This window comes from Mustela putorius, unplaced genomic scaffold (genome assembly GCF_011764305.1).
Source record: "Mustela putorius furo isolate JIRA1106 unplaced genomic scaffold, ASM1176430v1.1 tig00000174_pilon_pilon_pilon, whole genome shotgun sequence".
Classification (NCBI taxonomy): domain Eukaryota; kingdom Metazoa; phylum Chordata; class Mammalia; order Carnivora; family Mustelidae; genus Mustela; species Mustela putorius.
In genome coordinates, this window is record NW_025421304.1 from 29,761,173 (window position 1) to 29,786,803 (window position 25,631).

A 25,631-nucleotide genomic window follows, 5' to 3' on the forward strand; every position below is an offset into this window, starting at 1 on the left:
GGGAACCCAAGGATTCAAAACAGTGACAGCAGTTCTCTGACTTTCTCGATAGACATTTTCACTAGATACTTCTTTTTGGCCTGGAGAAACTTATCTGTGTTTGGAGATACTTTTATTTTATTGAAGACCATTAAGAGAAGCAGGAGCTTCATTCCCCTCCTCTTGAGTGTGGGCTGGCCTTGGTGATCCGCTTCTAAGGAATACGGTCCGGAATTGCAGACACGGTAACTTGCTGGCGGAGGAGGCTGGCAGGAAGGGCCGTCCTTCCCTGAGTGATGAAGGTTCACAGGGACAGGGATGGGTCCCCTTTGTCTGTGATCCTGCCTCTCCAAGGCAGCAACTTCTGACAGTTGGTGTACCTTCCAGACCTTTTTCTTTTTCTTTTTTTTTTTTTTAAAGATTTTATTTATTTATTTGACAGAGAGAAATCACAAGTAGATGGAGAGGCAGGCAGAGAGAGAGAGAGAGGGAAGCAGACTCCCTGCTGAGCAGGACCCTGAGATCATGACCTGAGCCGAAGGCAGCGGCTTAACCCACTGAGCCACCCAGGCGCCCTCCAGACCTTTTTCTAAGTGCTTATAAGTACTTTCATTAAAAATCTTAAAAAATCCATTAAAACAACAACAACAACAACAAAACTCTCCTTCTGATTATGTGCCTCAGACATGGCAAAACTTCTCATTTTAGTACAACTATTTTCCAAATAAATTCCTTTTTGGACATATTTTGGCTCTTCCAGAAGACTTACGTAAAGTGCTGTTTGTTTAGCCCGTGCTTAATTTTATTTTCCGTTCCTGCTTCTAACCCATCCAGGTCCCATATTGCCTCGGCCCTTGCCAGTCTTTCTAAAGCCTCCCAAATTAGCATCATCTGAGAATTTAATTAACTTGCTGTTTACTAACCCTCTCCTTTCAAGATAATTAATGAGGATGTGAAGTGGCGCTGGGCCTGACGGGGCTCCCAGTGGCACCTGAGCGGGCCCCTGCCGCCCGGGCCCCCCTCGAGGCTGCCTTCTCCCCCTTGTTTACCTGCAGCCGCGGGCTGCGCGGCCACACAAGGCAGGGGCACCCGTGGCCAGTGTTTGCTTAGGATCCAGCTTTCCTGCCTTGCCTTTTATCCGCTCTCTTTCTGCTTTGTTAATTAAAAAAGCCTCATTTTACTTAGAATGTGGAATGCTTATTTCTGGTGCTATTCCCTAGACAGAGGCCACATTGCAGGGCCAGAAATTAAACGAGCAGAGACAGTCAGGTGTTGCCGTTCCCTTTTGCCTCTGGGAAAGTGACAGCAGAGCTGCCTCTGCATTCCCCTGTCCCCGACCCTGCACACCACGGTCTCCTCAATCCAGGGATCTAGCGGTGATCCTGGACCTCAAAGTCACTGCCGCCCACTAGAACTCTCTGTGATGATGGAAACGTTCTGTGTCTGTGCCGGCCCACATGACAGCCACTGAGTCGCTTGAGTTCATGGAGCCCCTGAAACGGGGCTTGAGTCCCTGAACTTCTCCTTTTATTTAATCCTCTTTCATTTAAATAGCGTCACACGTGGCAGAGGGCTCCCACACTGGACCACCACCATTGGTGGTCTCTTACCTGCCGTGGGTGGTCTGTGGCAGGTGTGGAACCCCTGCCGGCGTCCGTACCTTCTGTAGCAACGTTTCCTCTTCAGCAGAGAAGGTAAACTGATTGCACCCTCACGTTCGGCAAGCTGTAATTAGGAAGGTGAGTTTTCCGAAGGAAAAAGATGTTACTTTCTAAATCCAAATGTAAATGACTTGGATTATCCGTGTCACTGAGCGCTTCATTCATGCAGATAATTGAGAATTGACAGTGTCCTTTTCCCTCAATTACTTCCTGATAGTTCCATGTGTTACAATGGGAGAAACATGGAGCTGTTTTTAAATAGCTATGTTAATGTCCTCATTAATTTTACCTTTTCCTACCAATTAGCAAATATTAACTCCTTGGCAGAATTAAGTTGGCTTCCCTTATGAAGCCACATTCATCCTGAACTCCCTCACGGCGCAGGCCTGGCACAGCCCAGCTCTCACCGGGTGTCCTGGGCGCACTCCTCTCGAGCAGGCACCATTCTGCAGGGCTATCTTTGTACTCATTTGGTCACAGGGTAGCAAGCACAGTGCAACCGGCACCGAACCAGGACCAGAAGGCCTGGGGCCGGCTTCCCTGGCCCTCGTGCCCAAGTCACCCTCTCTGGTCCACGTGGCACAGCCCAGGTGCCTGCAGGGGCCGGGCGTGTGTTGTAAACGGGGGCCAGTGCCGGCTTGCAAAGCGCCTGCCCCCTCTTAACCAGATAATTGTCAAGTCGAGGGAGTGTGAAACCAGTACAGCCAGATACTCCTTTGTCTTTTTTTTCTTTCTTTTTTTAAGGAGCTAAAAAAACACCTCAGTTGTATGGGAAATGCACAGATTTTTAAAGTGTTAACTGTTAATGAAGAATTTTTTAAAAACTCTTGGAGTTATGTAGCCTGTACCTCGGGCTCTCCCAGTGACCGCCGTTTGCTTTCTCTGGTTTAACGCTGTCCTCCGTCCAAGGCAAAGAAAGGCATCTGTCTTCCCGGAGTTTCACAGGGCAGTGGTGAGAAGCACTTGAGCTGACGAAAGGCCAGACCCTTTGAAATCTGTGCAGGGCTCGATACGTGGCGATGGTGTTATTGAGAAAACACTTAAATATTTTATTTTTCTAAATCCAGACTTCCTGACCGCTCACTGTTGGATGTCAAGATCATTGCTAGCGTTCTCCTTTCCAGAGATGCTCAGGAAGTAAGGGCAGGATGTGCGGGAACGTACCCAGGGAAGAGAGTGACCTAATTTTTCTCCCCCTTCCGTTTCACTCCGTGGATTTTCAAACCTGCATTATTTTCAGCTACTAGAGGGCACAAAGAAGAAGGCTACTACCCTTTTGTTGTGGTTAGTAACTCCATCATTAGGTTAGTTAAAAGTTGACTCAATGACAGGTATTGTTGAGTTCTGAATAAATGGATAACCCTCACTTACTCATGCGGCATTATTCACCGTGTTTATAGAATGAGATGCAGAATTCGAGAAGGAGTGCCGCAGATAGAGAACATACTTACACGCAAGTTCTTACGTTCGAAAGCGTGAAAACAAGGGGTGAAGTTTAATTGTTCTGGAGCCATTTCATAATTCCCAGTTAAATGGTACTTGAGTTACTGTTGATCTTTGGTTTGGAATTGCTTATTTTAATATCAAGTTTGCAAGCCTTGCTCTTACTGTGTTTTGACAAGTTGCAAGGAACTTATTTCGCTCAACGAACTGTGTGTGTGTGTGTGTGAGAGAGAGAGAGTGTGTGTGTATGTGTGTGTGTGTGTGTGTATCCTCTTTTCTCTTCTTTCATGTTCCAAATGAGTAAATTTTTCATAGTGTTCTTCATCAGGGGTCAGCACATCACTGCCAGAGGAGGGAATCCAGCCAGCCACTGATTTTTATAAATAAAGTTTTATTGGAACATAGCCGTACATGTCTTTCGTCCTGTTGCCCATCACCACTTTTGTGCTGTGAGACTAGGGTTCAGCAGTTGCAGCAGAGGCCGTATGGCCCTTCAGGCCTAAAATAGTTACCATCCAGATACTTACAGCCTGCTGGTCTAGATGATAGAAACTTGTCTTTTAAGAGAGTGTATGTTTCCAAAATCAGGGCAAGCCATGGACTAAGAAATCATTCTCTCCCAGTGTAGTTGTCAGCTCTCTTGGCTCTGGTTTATTTCTGTGATCTTAAGAATTTGCTTATTAGATGTTGAATGCAGTGACCCTGGTTTCATGGTAACTAAACCTGCCTCAGCTTCTCGCTAATGTACTCCTAGTCATTTTATTCAGTAGACTGAGTAGCTTTCAACGTTTCTATGGGAAGGACACTGCTCATTAGTGGTTATGTTCAGCCTTCAGTTTAACTAAAATCTGAATGCTTTCTCAACCTGAAACAGTGGGTATTATTCTAAATGTTAAGTAATATGGCTCTCTACAAAGACAAAGTGCTTCCTGGTCATTATTAGCTGTGCACCGTCGTCATTCCTCACGATAATGCCATGAAGTAGTTTCTTAGTATTGCCATCCAGATTTTATCACTGAAGCAGGAAGGAAGGGTGACTTGCTGAAGGTCACATAATAACAAAGCCCACCAGCAATTTGTGTCATCTCATGAGTCATGTTGGCGCTGGGGAATGCAGCTGGCACCAGCAGCACTCACACCCAGAGGCAAGCCAGTCCTTCTAACACGTTCTTCCCCTGAAAATCCCATGATTTCGTTAGCGAGGTAAGTGAACGGGCCATCAAGTAATTAATTCATCTTTGTGTAGGCTTCGGACTCCAATGAAGTCAGCTGGTGAGGAAGACTTGCTGAGTCTTCAGGTGCCCCTTCCCACCAGTTCTTTCTCTCACCTGACCACTTTTTAAAAAATATTTTTTTCTCTTGCTTGGCCTCTTTGGAAGTCCATTCGCACTGATTCACTCCCTGGAGTCTCACAGCCCCTCATTGTGAGGTGGTGTTACTCCATTTCACAATCGAAGAGAGAACTTAGTGTCAGAGCCCCCTTCTCTGTAAGGCTCCTGCCTTACGCCTGTGTCCTTGCTGTGGAATAACCTGACTCTTACATGTCCGGTAGGAGGGTACGTAGTCTCTGTCTTCAAGAACCTTCCAGTCTCATTGGAGAATAGGCCACGTACATTATGCTGATAACCAGTGTCTGAGGTGTCCGTGGGAAAAGATGTGCTGAGAGATTAAGTCTGAGTTCAGGGGAGAAAGAGTCACTGTAGACAGAAACAGGGTGGGGGATGGGATATTCAGAAAAGGGAGCAGGATTTGGCTGAGCCGGAATGGAAGTATGAACAGGATGGAATGGCAGGAACCAACCCTCCCCCATACACACACACACACACACACACACACACACACACACGAGAGACCACTGAGGGATGGAGGAGACAAGGGTGATACAAGGGAGTGGTAGGTGCAAAGCACTGCAGTGGATGACCGTTCTTATTACGGAGGACGATGAAAATCATGTTTAGAGACCAATCATCGTTATTTGTGGAAACCAGAAACAGGAACGTGGACAGACAGATGGGGAATGAATGAATCCAAAGCTGAAAGAAAGACCACTAACGACCATAAAAATACAGGTTTTAGCAGAAACTGGGACTGACTGTTGGTTCCTTTGGCTTTATGCCATTATAACGTAATCTGGAAAGGTCATCAAGAAATTGATGTTTTAAGACTTAAGCCTTTAAAATACCCTCTAAAAAGTATCGCAGTCTGTATTCATACTTGCAGAGCCAGTTACTGGATTTGAGATTCCAAAGACGTCACCTGCCAGTTGGGGTGGTCAGTTGGCTTCCTCTGCATACCATCTCCCCAGGAAGAAAGCACTGGCAGGCTTGGGTCCAGACGTCAGCATCCCCGAGAAGCATAGAGAGCACTGATGTGCGTAATGCCCCACGCAGCATCCCAGTGCCCCGAGCTGGCAATCTTAGCAGTCTTCTTGCTTACCTTAACCTCCAGCCTTCTCGAAACCCTGCTATTTTGCTCAAAGAACTGTTCCCAGTTGCCGGTGTTTTAAACGCAGTTTTCTGGAACTTAAATTTTAACGCCACCTGGTTCTCTAGCAGGATTCGTAAACCGTCGTCCCTCTGAAATAAAACTGTCGTCCCCAGCAAGTCTTTTATCGGGGTTGTTCTCATCTCCTCACTGGTTGTTGGGCCTCCTGAAACAGAATGAAGCTGGTGACTCTAAGGGGAGGATGTTTTGGTTAATGTGGACTGGCTGATGAAAAACCTCCCATATTTTACCATTTAAAATAAGCTTAGGTGCACCTTGGGTGGCTCAGTGCGTTAAAGCCTCTGCCTTCGGCTCTTAAAGCCTCTGCCTTCGGCTCAGGTCATGGTCCCAGGGTCCTGGGATCGAGCCCCGCATCAGGCTCTCTGCTCAGCAGGGAGCCTGCTTCCTCCTCTCTCTCTGCCTGCCTCTCTGCCTACTTGTGATCTCTGTCTGTAAAAATAAATAAATAAAATCTTTTAAAAAAAGACAAATTTTAAAATAAGCTTAAAAATAGAAAAATATCTGACTGGCCTCAAAGCCACATTCCAGTGGGAACTTGAGAGCAGAACCAGGAGGCGGCGTCTTCCGCCACCAAAACATCATTTGCTCGGAATGTCTCTGGGGAGGGTCTTTGGTCAGCTGGGCTGGCAGCCGTGAGCAGGCTGGGGAGCCTGGAGTTTGGGCCTAAACCAGAAGAGGAAAGCAGCCCATCTAAGCCCAGACAGAGAACGTTTCCTTCATCCCAGGCCTCGGAATTCAGAAATACGTGGAAGTAGGTGTAACGGGTTCTTTGAGGGAGTGGCGAGGATCGAGGGGCCATGCGGGAGTCGTTCTCAGTGCGGTCAGCTGGAGACGAGGATGGGGAGTTGGGGAAGAAATTAAAGATGAGCCCGTGTATCTGTGTTGAAAAAAAAGAACAAAAGTCCTCGTCCCGACTTTCCCAAGCTGGAGACAGTCCAGCTGCTGGGCGTGTGTCCCAGGAGCGCCGGTTCAGCCCATGCAGCCGTCTCCTTTCAGGGGTCTGCACACCGTCCCGCCGCGCCGCCGGCTCTCGGAGACATTGCACATTCTGAACGCAAATACGTGCTAAGTTGTTTTTATGTGCAGAGGCGTGGCGGACGTGGTCAACTCATCTGCGGGCTCCCGACGGCTTGAGTTCCTCCCCAGCCCTAGGAGGCATCCGTGGGGTTGGCTCTCTGTCCCTGTTCTCTGTGATCTGCTTCTAGGCAATCCTCAGCACCTCAAGTCCGGCCACTGTCCGTTCAATCGCAAGCGGCCTCTCGTGAAAGAGCCTGTTGGTGTTAATGCCGTGTCAATACGGAGACACAGTGGAGGGATAGGATGATGGTGACCAGCTAAGTTGTCCTCCGGCTGGGGGACATTTTGGTGGATTCTGAGCAAGGGAGTAGAAGCACTTCCATTCGTACACTGAAAAATTAAGTCACTGAGTACAACCATTTACAGTAATTATATCCTGCCATAAAATCTTACTCAAGCAAGCGGTAAATATTAGCAAACATGCTTATTCATTTCAGTCCCAACCTCCCGTCTGGGTCATCAAGGAATGGAAACCATGTGAACCCCGTGCCCGGAAGTGATTAGAGGTACACGTGGGTACCAGTCCCCTCCTGCTATGGGACCCTGGAGGTGTGGAGACAAGAGTTCTAGCTTGAGTGTGATGGGGAAAGATGTCCAGGTAGGGGTGCCCTCGTCTCGCTTGCAGAGCTGGGCAGATTTCAGCAGGCGGAAGGGGTGGTTTGGAAGGGTTTCTAGTCAGGAAAAGCCACCGAAACCAGAGACCTGAAAGAGTAAGGTTGGAGGTCGGGGGGTAAGGTGGGAAGTGCCAGGAGGCTAATTTTATGTCAGGTGTGGAATGGAGTGGAGGATTGAAAGGCTGAGGTGGAGGGAGGGAGTCTGGGCTAGATTAGAAAGGTCAGCAAGCTCAAGAGCAGGAGTAACCATGAAGCATGAGAGGATTTTTCTCATTTGTTTGATTTCAGCCAATAATTTTCAGATCAGGAGCAACAGAAAGATGCAGCTTGGTTTCCCAGCCTGTGAGTTGCTGTTCACGAGGCAACAGAGAAGCAAGGGGTCGTTTGTAACCCAGTAAGATAAGAAGAACACAGAAGTTGCTACCAGTGGGCTGGGGACCCAGACGGGGAGAGGTAGATTTGGGGCATTAGGGAAGGCTTCAGAGAGGGAGTGGCCTGTGACCTGGGCCTTTGCACAAAAGAGGGATCGGATTTCTCCAGCTATGTATTTATTTTCTTCTGCTCATCCTGGTATCTTTATAAAGACCTGGTTTATTCCCATTTTACGTCATTTCATATTATGAGACTGGTGACTTTCGCAATTCGATGGTAAGACCCACTCCATGATCTTTCCGCACTAATAAAATGGATTTTTCACAAGGGCCTCATTCCTTTGGTGTCATTTGTCCCAGAGGCATTGCATTCTGGAGCAGGTGGGTGGTGGGCTCTGAGCCAAACCTCAGGGAAAGTGTAGGTTTCTTAGCTACATCTTAGACACTGAACTGTTATTGATCCAGAAAAGACCAGCTTGTTAGTTCTCTGCAATTTTGTAGGTAGGTCATTCCTGCTTGAAGCTACCTTGCCTAACTCACCCTCTAAGAGGGTGACCCTCAAATGGGCTTGTGTGGGAATCATCTGGAGAGCTTATTAAAACCCAGATTTCTGGGCCCACCCAGACTCCTATAGGTCTAGATGGGATCTGAAGGGGTTTTTTAGGGGAGTACTGATGCTCTTGGTCCAGAGGCTACATTTTTGAGAACCCCTTCTGGGAAAGCCAGCCACTGGGAAAAGGAACTGCTGTACTCTGGGTGAAACCTTCCCATAGTGGGGCCTTTCTCAAGGACTTCCGCAGGGGACACTCTTCACAACTAGTCAGTGAGAACAAATGTGGGGCCGCAAGGTGGCTTCTGAGCGAGGGAAGACAGCTTTTCAGCACCCTGTGGGGCCCTCTAGATGATCCTTTTCAGAATTCAAACTCCCCCGGTGCCTGTGCTGTTCGCCGAGGATGCTGGGCCATGTGAAATGGGATTCCAGTCTCTTGACTTCCCACCCCTTCTTCTGTGAGGGAACAATCATTCTGTAGAGCAAGACTTGATCTCAGACGCGAATGTCACCTGAGAGGAATGGCGGCTTTGTTCTTATCTGTCTTCAGTTCCCGTCCTCTCCAGTATGATTGTCAGACTTCAGGATTCAGCCATGTCTTCATTCTCTCCAGCTGGTTGGTGTTGGGGCCCTTCTATGAGAGAACCCCCACCTTATGTTCTGGAAATGGTGTTGAGGAGATGAGGGTGCTAATACTCAATGACAACTAAGGGAGGCCAGCAGACGCCCAGAGATACTCTAGCCCAAGGAGTGCTCCCAAGCCCATTGGAATGATTAATTGATGTCCTCCACTCTGCTGGACAATTAAGGAAAGCAGAAGAAGGAGGGAAAAGTCTTCAGTTAGACCTAATTTGGCACCATATTGTTTTCTGTTAATCTATTTTGTTTTCTGTCCGTCTGTCCCAAGGGACGGATGCCTTGCTGCTTGCTGAAGCATGCATAACTAATGTCCTCGTTAAGGGCCGATCTGTGTATCAGGGCCATGCGAGGAAGCCCGCCTGCCAAACCTAGGCACAAGCTGGGGGCTGTTACCTCCCTCTGGGCCTTAGCCCCACCTCATTAAGCTGGTCCAGGCTATTGATTGGGAGCCTGTGTTTGGAAGAGTCTTACTTACTCCATGCATTATCTTGACAGATTGATCAGACCTGATTGAGAACCTCTTAAAGGAACGAACAGCTGTAATGGGAAAGTTGGACTCTGTCATCCGTTAGGATGATTCTGGGAGCAAGAAGAACAAGGCTGACATCTTGGAGCAATTGTATTTACAATTAACATGGCTGCAAACGATTGCCTCTATTGATCCCCCTTCCTGCAATTACAGCCCCATTGTTTACATTCCAGCACTCCAGTTATAAAAAGGAAATTCAATAATTATTGCATTATTTAAAGTTAAAGTGCCACAGAGTTTGCTGGCTACGCTTGCTGGTTGATTTAACGTTCAGTAAAATCCATGCCGAGCTCTCCATCTTGAGGCCGAACAATATCGGCTTTTAATGAGACCTAAAAAGGGGGGGAAGGCGAGCAAAACCCCGTGCACCGGGTGTTTGTCTAGGTTATTTATGGGGGGAACCCAAAAGCAGGGCAGAGAAACTAGCCGTGTCATCGTTCGCAAAACTCTATCCCGTCTGGCCACGTGGCTGTCCCCTCTGCAGCCAGTCAGCTCCCGGCCTCTCGGCTCAGACTCAGCTCGACTTCCCCACAGAACCATTTTTCTCTTTTCCCTTTCTTGGTCCCTTGTCCCCCTCGTGCCAGGGTCACCGTCTTCTTTAGCCTTCAGCAAAATCCATGGAACTTAAGGAGAAAGCGTCAAATGCCTTCGCAGCCACGATGATCGACGTCAGAGGCATTTGTTTAGAGGAAATTTGTGTCCCTTGCCTTGTCACCTTCCCATTTTCTCTTCTAAAGGAAAAATGAAGTAAAAAGTGAAGCACCTCTTCCACGAAAGTCAGCCCGGTGTGTGCTCACCGTCCCCCGCAACCCCCTGGTCCACCTCACGTGGGCTGCCTGTTGTCTTCTCTCGTGATGAAGGTGATGAGGCTACTTGTCAGCAAATCATGGGAGCTCAAGACAAGCCTCCTGGTTTGCACGCCAGATTCATGCTCTCAGCAGCAACAGCTAGAAAGTTCAAGAGCATGGGAGGAATTTTAAAGACCTTTTTATTTCTCTCATACTTGGTTGCAATTCTTCCGTGGGCTCCGTTCCAGCACGACATCTGGACAGGTGCGCCCAGCAGGACGCAGAGCTCACGAGGAAAAAGTGATGCCTCATGCTTCGCCATCAAGAGTCGCGCTTTCAGCCGCAGCCCCAGGAAATTTCAGAGTGCAGGTGCAGAAGGTGCGCGAGAGATGAATAGGGCCAATTCCTACTTTTATGAAGTATCTGGAGCAGGCCAGTAGCGGGCAGCTGCTTCCGTGTGACTTTTTCATTAAAGAGGCGACTTCTTGTGTCAGAATCGCATGATCTCGCTCGCTTGCGGTTTGCTAGAATCTGAAGTACTCTTCAGAGTTGAGACTCTGAAAATTTTTCTTCTTACAGGGTCCCTGTTCTGTGGCCGTTGCTGTCCAGAACAGAGGCTCTCGGAGTGTGGTCCCCGACGAGCAGCCTTAGCGTCTCCCTGGAGATTGTTAGAAATGCAAATTCTTGGTCTCCCCCCAAGACCAGGTGAATCAGAAACCCCCCGGGTTTATGCCACCCCCATCCTGGCATAATGCACCCTCAGGTGCTTCTGGTGTGCGCTCCAGTTAGAGAACCGCTGAGGTAGAACACCGTCCACATCATTAACAACCAGGCCTGCAGCGTCATACCTGCCGACCAGGAGTGAGGACGCAGAACGGAGGCCCGGGGTAGAACAGTAATGTCTGGGCTGAATACTTGGGAAGTCCTTCACGTCCTCCGAAGGATTTGCACGTTTGTTTTCTCACGTGGTTTTGAAAATCATCCCTGAGAATGACGGGGAAGTACAAACATCTCCATTTTACAGATGAAGTAATGCACCTGTTTTGACCACCCCCTGGACACATGTCGTCTCTGCTGTGTTGACTGTCCTGGGATTGGACATCAAAAGAAACAAATCCTTCAGAGCAGATTGAGGGCAGCAGGGAGGTGTCTGTCAGCCATTCCAGCTGGGCTCTCCTTCCATCAGCTGGCCTTCCCCGGGGATGTTGGCAGACATGATAAAGAACATGGTTCTGGATTTTCATTCTGCCGGCACCCTGATGGGCAAAGAGGCCCAGGCAACAGATAGCGTTCTGGGGCAAGGACGTGGGCTTGAGCTGTGGGTCCTGGCTGTGCCTGCAGCAGCATCGTGACTTTGGGCAAGTGACTTAAGATAATGAAGCACCTCTTACAAGGAAGAAGTTGGTCCTGTGTGTGTTCACTCCATGTTGTAATTTCTGTATATCACAGTTTTCTTTACTGTCCGCTAGGGATTCCTTTTTGAGGTTGTGGGAGGGGGGCGTGGTCCCACGGAGTGTGCGGCAGGCAGGGTTGGTTTTAAGGAGAGAAATGTCAAATAGGTAAATTCAGTAGACCTTCATTTCTATTACTAATCGCAAACCTTAACTCATTTGAAAGGTAATGATAATAATAGCCTTTTTGTAAACCATGCATCAGGCGCTGAATTAAGCACTTCCTGTGAGTTATCCCATTGAATCCCCCCTGAAGTGCTCTGCAGAAGTTCTTTTACTGTCCCAGTATTGCATGGGAGTAAACTGCGACCCCACAGTGTATATAACTTGACCAAGGTAGCACAGAGTTAAGGTTTTCCCCCCAGGCTGCCTCAGTCCAAAGTGCACCTTAAATCTATTAGCCACGTTTTGGCACAGAGTTGAAGGACGACACGCTAGAGTAGCGTGCAGATGGCAGCCTTTATTTCTGTTTGGGAGTTGACATCTTTGAAAGCTGGGAAGTAGTGCTAGCAAAGAAGAACAGCCTAATGAATGGGGAAGGTTACTGTAACCGGTGTATTATCCTAGTAAAGGGGTGATTTTCAGATCCTAGGAGCTTTTGGTAGATTCTGGAGGATGGTCAGTTTGATGTTAGCTTCGTGGGACCCACATTGTGATTTCAGCCACCACATACCTCTTTCAGCTTCCGAGCTCTGTGTATAGATGCTCATTCGACCCTCGGGGAAACTAGCCCTCATTTGGTTTATGACCTCATGCTCTGATGGGCCCCTTCCTTTGGGAGAACCCCTACAAACCTGATAAGTTTCCTCTCCTTTCTGGAGTTTCCCTAACAGAGGGGAATGAAATCTAGTATGTGAAGGCATCAGCATCATCCCACAAGAGACCATATTGGGGTTTCTCGTCTTCAGTTTCCTTTGAGAATGTGCTGTGTGTCTCTCAAGGAAATGCTGGCACTGAGACTTCTGAATTGGGAGATGTCATTCAGGAAGCGGGGAAGACACAGGGATGGGAAGTCTCGCCTTCAGCCTTGGAGCTCAGATACAGAGAATGAACACTCATGGCTCGTCCAGGGCAAAAGGAGTCTGGCCTAGAAACCAGAAAATAGGTCAGAGTAACGTTAAATGGATTGATCTAAGGGAACATTTTTACTTCCTTTCACTTTCTCTTATAAATCATGGTTGGGGCTTGTATCTTATGGTGTCTGCAGGGCTCCGACAGTGAAATAGGACTAAATTAGCATGTGCCAAGGATGAGGGCATGAGTGGGTGAAAAGCCAACATTAAACAGAAAATACATATATATTTAGGTTGACCTTCTGGAAGCTTTCCTAAGAATGTGACGTTAAGTTTGAAACTGTAACACAACCAGTGATTAAAAAATTAACTGCCTCCATTCCCAGTCACTTCGCACCTGCAGCGATTTATTTTTTTAAGCATTCAAGGTGAATACCTAGGCATGGGGAATCTCATGTTCCAGAATGCCCCTGCGGTCAGCACCGTGTAGCGAGACAGCTGTGGACTTGGCATCAAGCCCTACCTTCCAGTCCTGTTTCTTCCATGCTCTGTGAGACCTTGAGGGGAGTCACATGACCTCTCTGAGTTGTGGGTTTCTCCAAGGACAGGAGCCAAAGGCTACCCACCTTATGGGGTGGGTTACAGGGAGAAGGTCACAAGTCGCGGTGGGTGTCTTCTCAGCAGTGAATGTTGTGAACGGGCACAGCACCCACTTAGACCTTCCTTAGTTCATCTTACCATGTGGGGAATTTGTTAACTAACTCGGGACCGTCATCTTCTTGTTACTTCTCATGGAAGGTGCTAGTGATTGTCAGAGTCCTTGCCCAGAGGGCAGAAGCTGGAGCCCCTGGCAGGCTGCGGTTCGTAGTTTCCCCTCCAGAGGCCCGATTTAACAGTGGCCGGCTCCATCCGGGACCTCCGTTTTATGGATCGGGGGACCCCTTCCACCTGCCCTTCCTTGCCTGGGTGCACTTCACGTGCCCATCAGCAGGTGCCTTGGGGCTCATTCTGCATGCCTGCTGTGGGGATTCTCTGCTCAACAGGAGGCAGCTGGTACCCCTAGGGCAGCCCCTTTGCTCTGTAGGGTGCCTGAGAGCCGCTTCGCCCCACGCATCACAGAGCTTCCCTTGCCCAGGGAGCTGCGTTGCGCGCGTGGGAAAGTGTGTGAGGGTGGGTGAGGGTGTGTTTGTAGTAACAGGTGTTCCTCCCCTGAGGAAGCTTCATTATGCGTCCGGTGTGTTTTCATTTGTGAGTGTGTATGTGTGTGTGTGTGTGAATGTACTTTGTCCATTTCTACTTTAAAGGGAAGGCTTTGACAAAACCTAATCAATATTTTGCATTCCATGCATGAAGAACCAGATGTTAGAAGTTTCTATCACTGGGGAGGAGGAAGGAGCGAGGCCCCGCCAGATTTACAGAAATCAATGTTCTCTGACAGAAGTTGGTTAGTTTTCCTGGGAAACAAGTAACAGGAACACATTTTTTTGATTTTCACGATGAATTATTTTCTAACAAGAGCCCTCTTTTCCTCCCTTTGACTTCCAGTTGTTGGCCAGGGAGAACGAGCGCAACATATTAATGGGGTCGAATCCCACAAAGTAACGTGGGCTGGCTTCTCTGCTCTCCTTTGTTTTTTAATTATTAATTTGCTTTTTGCGCTTGGATTTATGTGCCAGGCTCATTATCAGAGGTGCTTCTTAAAACAGTGAGGGCTTTCCCTTTCTGAGATCTTCTCCCCCCCCACCCCCACCCCCAGCATGCTAGACCCAGAAGTGAAGATGGGCGGCATTAGATGTTTCCATGTCCGAGTACTGCAGTGTCACCTTCCAGCGAAACTGAGATGGAATGAGCATTTTAAAAATACTTTAGCAAGGGGCGCCTGGGTGACTCCGTGGGTTAAAACCTCTGCCTTCGGCTCAGGTCATGATTCCAGGGTCCTGGGATCGAGCCCCACACTGGGCTCTCTCCTCACCAGGGAGCCTGCTTCCTCCTCTCTCTCTGCCTGCTTCTCTGCCTACTTGTGATCTCTGTCTGTCAAATAAATAAATAAAATCTTAAAAAAAAAAAATACTCCAGCAAGATCAGAAAGAGATTTGGGACAAGGCCCCTGAGCAGCACAAGTGAGCCCACACTCCCTTGTTTTCGGTATAAAGTACTGGGTACCAGTGTGTGTAAGTCAAGTTCCGAATTGCTCACGATGAGGACAGTCTGTGACCTGCTGCCCGGTGGTAATTTGGAGAAGTTGGAGATGGTTGGGCTCTTCTCCTTCTATGAATGAGTCAAACTGGATACGTATTTCCTTCTTAGAGGTCAGTGTACTTTGCACCTTCAGAAAGTAAATCGTATTGCCAAGTGTGGAAGTCTTCTTTCCCTGGAAAGGACCACACGTTTGCCTTCATATCCCCCAGTGTTTTGCAAGTAGTTTTTAAACCAGCCTGTGACATTGAGGAAAATCAAGGGAACCCTTGGGCAGGTTCAAGGGTCATAGGTCACTGGCCCCAGTGTGTTGGGGTAGACCTCAATTGCCACTATTCTTTAGCTAAGTCGATTTTTCTTTCTTGATTTATTAGTTGGTCATGCTTCTTCGTCATTATTAGTTTGTGGATAGATGGCAGTTTTTCTGGAGCAAGCCAGTGATTTTCACGGGTCTAGCTGGCATAGTCTGAACAAGGATTTTGAAGCCAAAGGGATGGCCTCCTCATATCCCCATGGCATGTCGTCCAAGCCACCAGTGTCACAGTCTTAATCATCTGCAGGTTAAGGCCCTGGGGTAGGGCGTGTTCTGTGTGTGTGTGTGTTAGAACAGCATGTGACGTGTTGCAGACACTTAGAAAGGGATCAGAACCAAACCTTGCCCAGTGGGCATAGCAGCCAGTTTTCTTGGGGTCCGTGTGAGCCATGCACGCCTGACAGCATACTAGGGCACAGTTGAAGTTGTTGCTTTCCTTCTGTTTTTAAACTGTACACCCAGCCTGATCGAGGTAAGCAGCTAAGAATCTTGAATGCAGAGTAAAGAGAAGTGAAAAAAGTAAAGTAACTGGGTCCCCCTGCCCAAGGATGAGGGGGGCTCCATGCTAGACAGAGAGAGGGTTGGAGAGTTGAGGATTTGTGTGGAAGAAAAATTTCCTGCCTGGCGAGCAGAGCAAGAACTCTGAAAGGAGGCAGCTCCTTTATTGAGTGTTCCCCTGGGACTTGTGCCTTGGTGGATTCTTCATATATTACAGTGAATTTAATTAAATACATGGGGATCCCAATTGAGGGTATTCTAATTAGCTGGGTCAGGAACAAATTATACTCTCTCCTTCTCCAAATGAAAACCTCTCCTCTCCTCTGCAGGGAAAGCATGTCCTAGGCTGACCTGTCCTGGTGGAGCCCTCACTGGTCTCTCCAGCCCCACCCCTCCTGCTGCTTCTGATGAGGCAGGTTCCAGGGGTGAAATCCTAGGGATAGAGCCAGTGCCACTTGGGAGGGAGAGGGTATCTGTCCAGCAGGTTGGGGCATTGACCCGCTCAAGACCCGGGAAATGACCAGATGGTGTGGAGAAGGTCACAGAGGGCAGGACCCTAACTGCTAGCGTTGGGTCCCTGTTTACTCCAGGTTGGACAGCTTGAGAAGGACTGAGTGAGAACTTATAAAATTTGGTTAAGATCAGGATCTTTGACATGTGGGTAGACTCAGGTTGTGAGCCTAAGTTTGGGTTGGGGTGTAATCTTTATGAGCAGGTGTTTCCTGACAACCCAGAAATAGTTTATTCTGGATTTTTTTCTCTTTCTTTCTTTTCTTTCTTTTTTTTTTTTTTTAAGTGTATTAGAGAATGAGCCTGGAGTTCAAAAGCCAGCTGGGAATTTTGAATTGAGCTTTGGTGCAAACCTCTAAGAGAAGACACTAAATATTCCCTAGACCAGGATCTGATCTGGGGGGAGGCCTTGGCTCTGTCCACCTCCTTTCCCTATACCGTTTGTGGCATGTGTCCACTTCCCTTCCAGAGTGGCTCTCAGATGGCGGACAGAAGAACTCTTCATGGCTCGAGAGATTGACACTGACAACCATGAATTCAAGTGTAGGGTGGTTTTGGAACGTTTTCATCCTATTTTTAAATCAGGAGTCCCCAGTATGATGTTCATGTCAATTCAGGATTTATATAGTTCTCTTACCCAAGAGCCCATGGATTTGAGGACAAAAGACATTTGACATTTCATCTCCCATCCAACTCTTCTTGGCCATGTTATCCTCTCTTCTGGCTCAGAGATTGGAAATTCCAGACATTTGGAAAGGAATCTTCATATCCCTATTAAAATTTTATGTTTAAGATTCAGTGCCTTATTGCAAGGAAATCCTGTCTCACAGGAAGGTAATGGGAATTTGGGGGTAAGGCTTTAGTGATTCCTGTTCTGATTTCATAGTTGATAGTATTGCCAAAATCCCTTGATAATACTTATTGCTTTGGATTCCATGGCTGTTTTCTCTCTTATCTTTTATTTCATCAGTTGTTGTTGAAACTCTAATAAATGTAATTCTTTTGGTCTCAGTGACCCAACACAATGGTATACATTTCCTTGTACGGGCTCTTGTAGAGTTTCCTGCTTCTTAATCCCAAGCCAAACCCTTGCTCCCAGGAATATCTTAGTCGACTTCTTGGCTTTTTAGGGGAGAACCTTGTGGAGAAGTCAGGGAGAATGAACATGGGGCAAGCTCATCCTTCTCCTTCAAATCTAGCCCACTACACCCTCCTCCTCCGCAGGGTTGGAGCCTTCAGAAAATAGGGCTTTGGTGTATTCTCTCCTCTTGAAATCCTCTGCAAGGACCCTTGTCTCAGACCAGGCAAACTGAGGATAAACCATTTTTTAAAAAATCAACTCAAATTTATTTCAGGAAAGGTAGCTTTTTATCACCAGTTATTGTAGTTGCCTTACCGGTTAACACTGAGCTCTCTGGTGCTTCAGTTCCCTTCCAGTTTTGAGGATGCTGTAGGAGGGCTGTTTCTGGTTGGGGTATCACATTGTTGCAAAGTTCTGCTTCTGAGTGTGTCACATCACCCATTTTGGGTAAAAGAAGGGATTGTTCTCATGTTGGTGCCTGTGAAGCCCTTCACATTTTTACCTATACCTTGGCCTCAAAGCATGGGTTATTATGGACTGGTTTAGCCAGTCTACATGATTGAGAACCTGGGCCTCCCCCTCTGGCTCCCCCACAGTGATTTTTCTGCAACACTCCATTGATGGATTCATTTTTCCTCTTCCAGTAAGGCTCAAACGTGCTTCTAGGATTTTCATAATTTTCCAGTGAACAAAATGTGTACCTGTGAGCACCTGAGCCTCAGAGCTGGGTCATTTGATAGGAAGTGCTGGTAGGGCCACTCGGTATTTTTGATATTGGGTGGAGTGCACGGCATTCTAACTGCTCTGCCTTCTCTGGGTCTCAAATTATAGTCTGGACAAGAAGGCTTTCCAAGCAGGGTGAAAAATAGTTTTCAAAGCATGGGCCCTGAATGGGACAAGTGCAGGTCAGAAAGAAGAACACAAATTATTTCCAAGGCACCTGCTGTGTCTTCTGTGTAGCTCCTGGGGCCCGGCTCCAGGGTCCGGGGATGTGGGTACAGAGAAAGAGGGTAATACCATAAACACAGAAGATACATGATGTGAGTTCCTTCCTTCACAAGGATCCTGGGGGATAGGAGACCCTGGTTCTGTTCTCTCTCTCTCTCCCACTAACAAGCTGGGTTACTTTGGATCATTGACTCAAGTTTTTTTGGAATTGTTTCCCCTGCTTTATATGCAGCCAATAGAAAAATACCCTCTTCTCCTAAAGTGGGTCATTTGTAAGGAAGGGATAGCCTTTCTGTACCAGGAGCACGTCACTTCCCCAGCAGTTAGTGAAACGGGCCCATAGCTTTCATCATATTCTCAGAGAGGCACAAGACGTTTGTGAATTTTGTCCTTGGATAATCTCTGAGTCTTCTCCTACACATGGAAGTCTGGGGTCCGCTGTTTCCGTGACCTCTCCTGTTCTTGCTCCCCCTCACTTTAATCCCGTGTCTGCCCTATTCTCTGCCAGTGGTGGGGCCTCCTGGTTCTGGAATCAGTACTGTGTCTACACAAACACAACGAAGAGTGTAATTTTGACCATCTGATGCACTAAGCCAAATGACCTTCAGATGTTGACAGGGAACCAGTCTGGAGAAGTTTATTTTTTTGTCATTTTTTTAATCCAAAGGAAAATCTAATTTTAGGTTCTCTTAATAGACTGTGGTTCTAAATATAAAAACTTGACCTGTCATTCCTGTGAAAAAGCCAGACAGCAGCTTTGGCTTTGTGTTAGTGACCTCGGATTCGGTACAGGGAGGGTGACCCTTTGGTGTCCCCCTAAAGCAGGGTGTGGCTAACTTTTTCGGGGAAGGGCCTGATAGTAACCGTTGGAGCTTTGTGGGCCATGTTTCCTCTGTTGCAGTGACCCCAGACTCTGGTGCTTTGAAAGCAGCCATCAAGACAACGCAGCTCCATGGCTGGGGCTGTGTTCTGTTGGAACTTTATTTACAGAAAGGCAGCAGGTTGGATTTGGCCTGTGGGCCGTTGTTTGCCAACCCCGATCTAAATAAAGCAGGACGCTCTGGAGTGTGAGAGGGGGATCCTTTGATTATCGTGCCAGGAAGACCCGGCTGACATGGGGAGGGTCTGATCCGACAGCGGCAGCGCTGTGAAAAGTCACAGGGGAGGGGATGTTCAGGGGAGATGGGAATGAGAGTCCGCCGGCTGCTGGTCCTCGAAGAGCTGCTGGAGGAAGGTCCATCGGAGGAGACAGAACCACCCCTCCGAGGGGCCTCAGCACGGGGCTGCGGCCGGTCCGGAGTGCGCACGTGGCGGTGGCGGGCTCCGAGTAGCTTATCCACAGCGTGTCCCTGTCCTCTGCCCTCACAGCACCTGCAGCAGCACGAGAGCGGAGTGGAGGGCGAGAGCTGCTACTACCACTGCGTCCTGTGCAACTATTCCACCAAGGCCAAGCTCAACCTCATCCAGCACGTGCGCTCCATGAAGCACCAGCGCAGCGAGAGCCTGCGGAAGCTGCAGCGGCTGCAGAAGGGTCTCCCGGAGGAGGACGAGGACCTGGGGCAGATCTTCACCATCCGCAGGTGCCCTTCCACCGAGCCAGGTGAGTGGTCTCGCGGGCCGGGAGGACCTCTCCAGGGGGCTGGCTGCTGCCGGCTCGCGTGTCTTGTCACCGACCTCACGGGGGACCCTTGTGTTCTGCAGGGAACGTGGCGAGCATTCTTGTCTTTTTTGTTGTTGGTGTTAAGCTAAAGGAACTCAGCATCACTTTTCTTCAGGTGTCACGGGCCACTGCTCAGGGAGCCGGACACCTGGAGATGTTTTGTCTCCTGTCCCCAGATTCCTCCGGTTCTAGACTCCACATTCAGTTTGTTGCTTCAGAGGGGCATAAAGCAAAGGCATAATGATGTCTTGCTCCGTGGTAAGAGTGGGCGTTTTGTGGCCTCAAGTGCGGTGTGGAAGAATGAACTTCAGAGAGGATCCAAGCAGCGCTTGCTGTAAACGTTTTCACTGGGTCTGAGGGTGGTTCTGCGAGTCGGGGCCCCACGCCGCCTGCTTCTCCTCAAAGGGTTGGGACCTTCCGGGGGACCTTGCTGCTTTCTGCCCCCATTCCTGTCCTGTGCTCCTGTCTCAGACACCTCGGTCCAGTCCATGCCTCAGCTTACCGTAGCCGGTCTCTCGCGTCATCAACCTACCCTTGAGAGGTCACTGTTGACCTTGGATTTACCCAATCCAGTAGCCATCTGCCAGGCTGCCTTTTCCTCCTGTGGTCTCAGGAAGTTTCTGGAAGTATTGCACAGTCTCATCCTGGGCTCCCAGCATGTGTTTCTCTTGTGTCCTCCTGCTTTTCATGAGCATCCTTCCATGCCTGTCCCTGGCTCATGGTCCCGCATTCTACCCTCCCCCTCACTCCCATGCTGACATCTGCTGGGCATTAGGCCCCGGCCCTTGGCTCCCGGCCTTTGAAAGCTTTGCTCTCCTGGCATTCCCACATGCACATCAAACGGCTCCCTGGATTTCTTGCTGGTGCCACGTCGTAGACTCTGAGCTCACAACTGTCCCCTGTCTTGGTGGCATGCCGTCACACCAGCTGGCCACACTGGAGACTCAGGGCCGTCCTTGATCTGCCCGTCCCCCGCAGCACTCTTCGCCACTGAGCTGTAGTGGCCCAGTGGGGTTCTTAATCTTACTTTTACCAAATTTCACATTTTTGTAGTTTTTAAGGGCAACAAGTTATGGAAACCTAATGAAAAAATGGCATGACCATCCCTCTCCCCCATCCCATTGCCCAGAGCAGTATCTTTCAACTTTCAGTTGTTTCTTTGGTTACTCTTATTATTTCCATATTTCTCAATGTGCTTCTACTACTGTTTCTTGATGTTTTTTATATTTCAGATATTCTCTGTTGGCTTCCTACTCCGAAAGATGACGATTTCACTAGTATACCATTCTACAAACCACACAGTCCTCCTCACACACACCCACAGACTGACACGCAGAAACCCCAAACTACACACACACTCTCTCTCTCTCTCTCTCTCTCACACACACACACACACACACACCCCATCTCTCTACCCCCTACACCACCCTCCCCAGCCCCCTGCATACCCAGTCTTCCCTCCCTCCATCTTCCATGATGATTAAATAATAATTTGGGGTTATATTAATATTCAGTGTTTTCGTTATTCTGACTCTATAAATATTAATCACAGCTGAGCCATGTAGAGTTTTATAATTTCATTTACCTTCTTGTACAACTTTTTATTTTCCCTGGTTTTCTAGGTACCTATGATTAATTCATGGCCCTCTGCCAGAGTAGACATTTCCTAATCTCCGAAAGCCCCGCCAGATCAGTTGCTCTCTGAGCTTCGTTCTCTCCTGGAGGTGTCCCTCCTGAGCCCTCGCAGACCCCTCAGAGTGCCCCGTGCCCTGCCCCTATCCCCCAGCTGTTCCTTTGCTCTTTTTTCCCCACATAAATGAAATGACCAGATATCCTGAAGTGGGAGAATGTGTCCTCTCTGCCGGAGTAGCTGCGGTTTCATTATCACTGTGGAAAGGCCAGTCCTCCTGGCAGGCTGGGTGAATCACTTCTTTGGGAACCAGGATGATTTCTTGGGTACCAGGATAATTTTGGTCACCTCTGGGTCACTGCAAAACTGTCCTTTCCTGTATGTTTCTCAAATGCCTCTTCTGGTTAAAGTTCACACACCGTAATCTCCGGGGCTCCTACTCGGCCTGGTGTGTGCACTCGGGAGCGAGGGACGAGGCCAGCGCCCACAAGACCCATCTGTCCCCTCCTGCCATCTGGCTGTGGGGGTCCCTGTCCTCCACATTCTGGCCTCTCTGTGATCCTATCATTCCCATTATTTTGCTGTGAAGTCACTTTACAGGATTCTCCTTCCTCCATCCATGAGTGTAGACCTATTTATTTCAGGGTTTGTTTTTGTTGTTCTTGTTGTTTAATTTTTTTTTCCTTTTTCTTTCTGTTTTTGGGTCCGGGGGGGGGGGCCAGCTCTGCACACGTCATTGTTTTAATCTTCCATTAAAAGCTGGTTCCTTTCGCCTTTCAATTCTTTCTTTCACTCTACTCAGAATTCCCTTTTTATTAATGAGGTGCCCCAAACTAAATAGTGTACAGCTGCCATTTCACCCGGGGTCTATGGACTGGAACAAACAGTTCCCTGTTTTATAATGTAATACTTCTATTTATGCAGTCCGCTCTGGAATTGCTTTCTTACACCATTGCCTTCTGGGTTTCTCTCATTTAATGCGTATTAGGAGTTATTTTTCCCCCTGAAGTGTATGAGCAACTTTAGTCTCGATGATAGACTTCCTTTCTGTATTTCAAAATCCTTTTGTATTGTCTTTGGCCTGAAGTCATGTTTTTGCTCTCCGCCCTCCTCCCTCCCCGCCCTGCACCCTCCTCCCACTCCCGCGCGGCTCCGTCCCTACTCCTCGCTCCTGACAAAAGGACAAATTATTAGGTAATATTCACACTGACATTAAAAGGAACTGGGTGCCCTTTCAGAAACCCCTTTATGACAACTCATCTTAAATATATCCTCCCTCCCCCCAGGGATTGGCTTTTAACTTCTTGAAAGAATGTTTTTTAAGAAAAGGGACATTGTGGGGGCACCTGGGTGGCTCAGATGGTTAAGCATCTGCCTTTGACTCGGGTCATGATCTCAGGGTTCTGGGATCGAGCCCGCGTTGGGCTCCTGGCTCAGCGGAGAGCCTACTTCTCCCTCTCCCTCTGCATCTCCCCCTGCATGTGCTCTCTGTCTCTCTCAAATGAATAATTAAAATCTTTTTAAAAGAAAGGGGAAAAAAAGGGACATTGTAGACCTCTCAGAACGAAGACCCCGAAGGTCATCAGCTTCGAATTTATCAACAGAGACTTGATCCTATATTCCTGATTTTCTCTTCTCTCACAGGACATTAATCTTCAGCCAGAAACATCATTCATGTAGCGTGAGGAAGCCTCAGGGAGTCTGTGAGCACCTTTTGGGAACTCTGCTTGTTCTGACTGTGAGCTCCCTGTAACTGCTGTGCTGTCCTGGGTTTTCTGTACTGGCCTCCTGTCAACATCTCCTTAAAGGACGGTGGTCCAGTGGTCTGTCTTCCCTCCTTTCCTCTGCTGTCCACGCACCAGAAAGTTTTAGAGGAGAAATCCCTTTCTTTTCTTCTCTGAGCTCAGTCTCCTATCCCCTTCTGCAGGTACCCAGACTTCCCTTTTTGCAGCTGGTGGAGAGAACTCTCGAAGAGTTTCTTCACTGTTGTGGTGGACAAACGTAGCCTTTCAAATTTTACCTGTTCCCTTAAGTCAGTATGTTTTCTGGTCAGTCCAGCTCACCACGTAGTCTGCCAACCCAGGTGAATTTGGAAATACAAAGAAGGAAACACTGAAGGTCTCCACTGCCACCACTTTGTCGTCCTGGTCAGGATTCAGCTCTGTCATCCATCATGTAACCCCCCCCCCCTCCAGAGAGGCCTCCTGGCCAGACGTAAACCATCTAGGTCCTGCCCTGCACCAAAGGGCCAAGTCTCTGTTGTTCGGAGGTGCACTAGTAATTAGGCTACTGTCCCCCATGTGGTCCTGCCTGGGGTCAGGCTTTACCCTTAGGTCAGTGGGCAAGCCATGTCCTGTATCATATCATCTCTAACCTAGTGTGACAGTTTTGTGGTTACGCTTGTTGCCCTTACCCCCATACTAGACAAGCAGACAGACAGACAGACAGACACACACACACACACAGTGGGCCTTCCCTTTTAAGAAATGACTTGGAAATACACAGAAAGGGGAGTAACTTAAACAGGTGAGGTCACCCCCCACCTCCCAGTCTCCCCTGGCCTGGTTTGGTTATTGACTTGAGTGTATGTTCTGCAAGACCAAATGATCTCTGGACTTTGTAGGGATTTGGTCTTTTCATGCTTACAACCAGGTAGAGGTAGAGAAAGCCCATTGCTATATGCTGACACACTGGGTTATGTCTCTCAGTTGCTGGCACTGGCTGTTTACTTCGCCTTAGTTGACCAGAAGCTCCTGAAAGATGGAAAGCTCTCGTAGGTGGGTCATGTGTAGGATCAGCTTCCCTCTTTGCTTATTAAAAAGGCATTTCTGGCTCCCGGGCGAAACTGTAGTTAATTTCACTCTATCAATGCGCTGAGCTTGGAGGAGACAAGAGGCCCTTTGTAGTCCTCCTGTCTGCCTGCCTTCTCTTCCTCCTCTTTTTTTTTTTTTTTCCCTATCTTACCCTTGCCTTCACTACTTTTTCTTTCATATAGTCCTAGATATCCAAACTTCTTCGCACAGATAAAATCGAACGGTTCTTGATCGTGTCCCGACTGCATTGAAGACTTTGTGTGAGTTGGGAGACACTCCTGACGTCTCTCATCTCTTTGTGTGGATTCCCTGGTCCATACGCCAGCCCAGGCATCCGAGGCAATCAGATGATGACTCAGTTTACAGAGGTAACAACTGTTTGGAGTCTAAGAGCATATTTTGTTTGGAGTGGAAGCTGGCATCCCCCTTTACTGACACATCTTTGGCGCTCGAGGTAGTGAATTCCTCGGGTCGGGAGGTAGGGGCCCGCTGAGTAATGATGTGGATTCAGTGACGACCCGTACTGAAACACTCACTGGGTTTGCTTGATGGGTTATTTTTTCAAACCAACTTTCAGGGAGTTTTGCTGAACTCCTGCAGCTTGAGAGAATAAGAAAATGTTCTCTCTTCAGCTTTCTCATTTTGTTCTGTTTTTATTTTTCAGAATTGGCATAAGGCTGCCCTTCATACAAAATATGAAGTACATCTTATCTTTTTTTTTTTATAAGTAGCTGGATTATATGCAATTTCAGTGTAATTTTTCGCATAGCACTGACATTTGCTGTAGCCACGTCCAAAATTCTGAGGCATTGTTTTTGTAAACCAAATAGCAGCGTTCTTTGTTTCTTCCTTTTACTACATCTTATTCATGGGACTTGGGGAAGGCATAGGGACAGCATATTTCTAACTAAAGACATTGCATGTAAAAGCACATCAAACACATTGGAGTGAGTGAAATTTAAAGCACTCATGGAGGAGTGCAGGAAATGTGACTTTATCTGTCTTAAATACATTCCCTGATAAAGACTATATGGACAATAGGATTGTAAACTTCAGTGTGCTTTTGGGAAACAACGCACAGATGAAGAGAGATCACTACAGATCCCCACGAAAGAGAGTATGCTGTCGTTAAAGGGAAAAATGGAGTTTATGGAATAACGTGATTGGGTTCTGTTGGTTTGATTACTTCGATTCTGTTTTTGAAAAGTATTTTTCTTAAAGCTTTTAAAGCTTTAAAATAGCCAAAAGTTTATAATTGAGGTCTGAGGCTGCTTCCTGGGTGGGGTGGAATCTGCTTACATGGAGTCTGATAGAGCATCAGGCACATGGCAGGACTCACATTTCCCTGGTGCTTGTAGATAG

The 25,631-nt window shown here is 48.0% G+C and overlaps 1 protein-coding gene across 1 annotated transcript in view; it reads left to right on the forward strand.

Moving 5' to 3' along the window:
- Window positions 1–25,631, forward strand: part of ZFHX3 (zinc finger homeobox 3) — a 187,550-nt gene that overhangs the window by 67,822 nt on the left and 94,097 nt on the right. Inside the window, 1 exon segment of the mRNA XM_045076247.1 lies at window positions 19,535–19,766. Coding sequence (XP_044932182.1) covers window positions 19,535–19,766 — 232 coding nt within the window.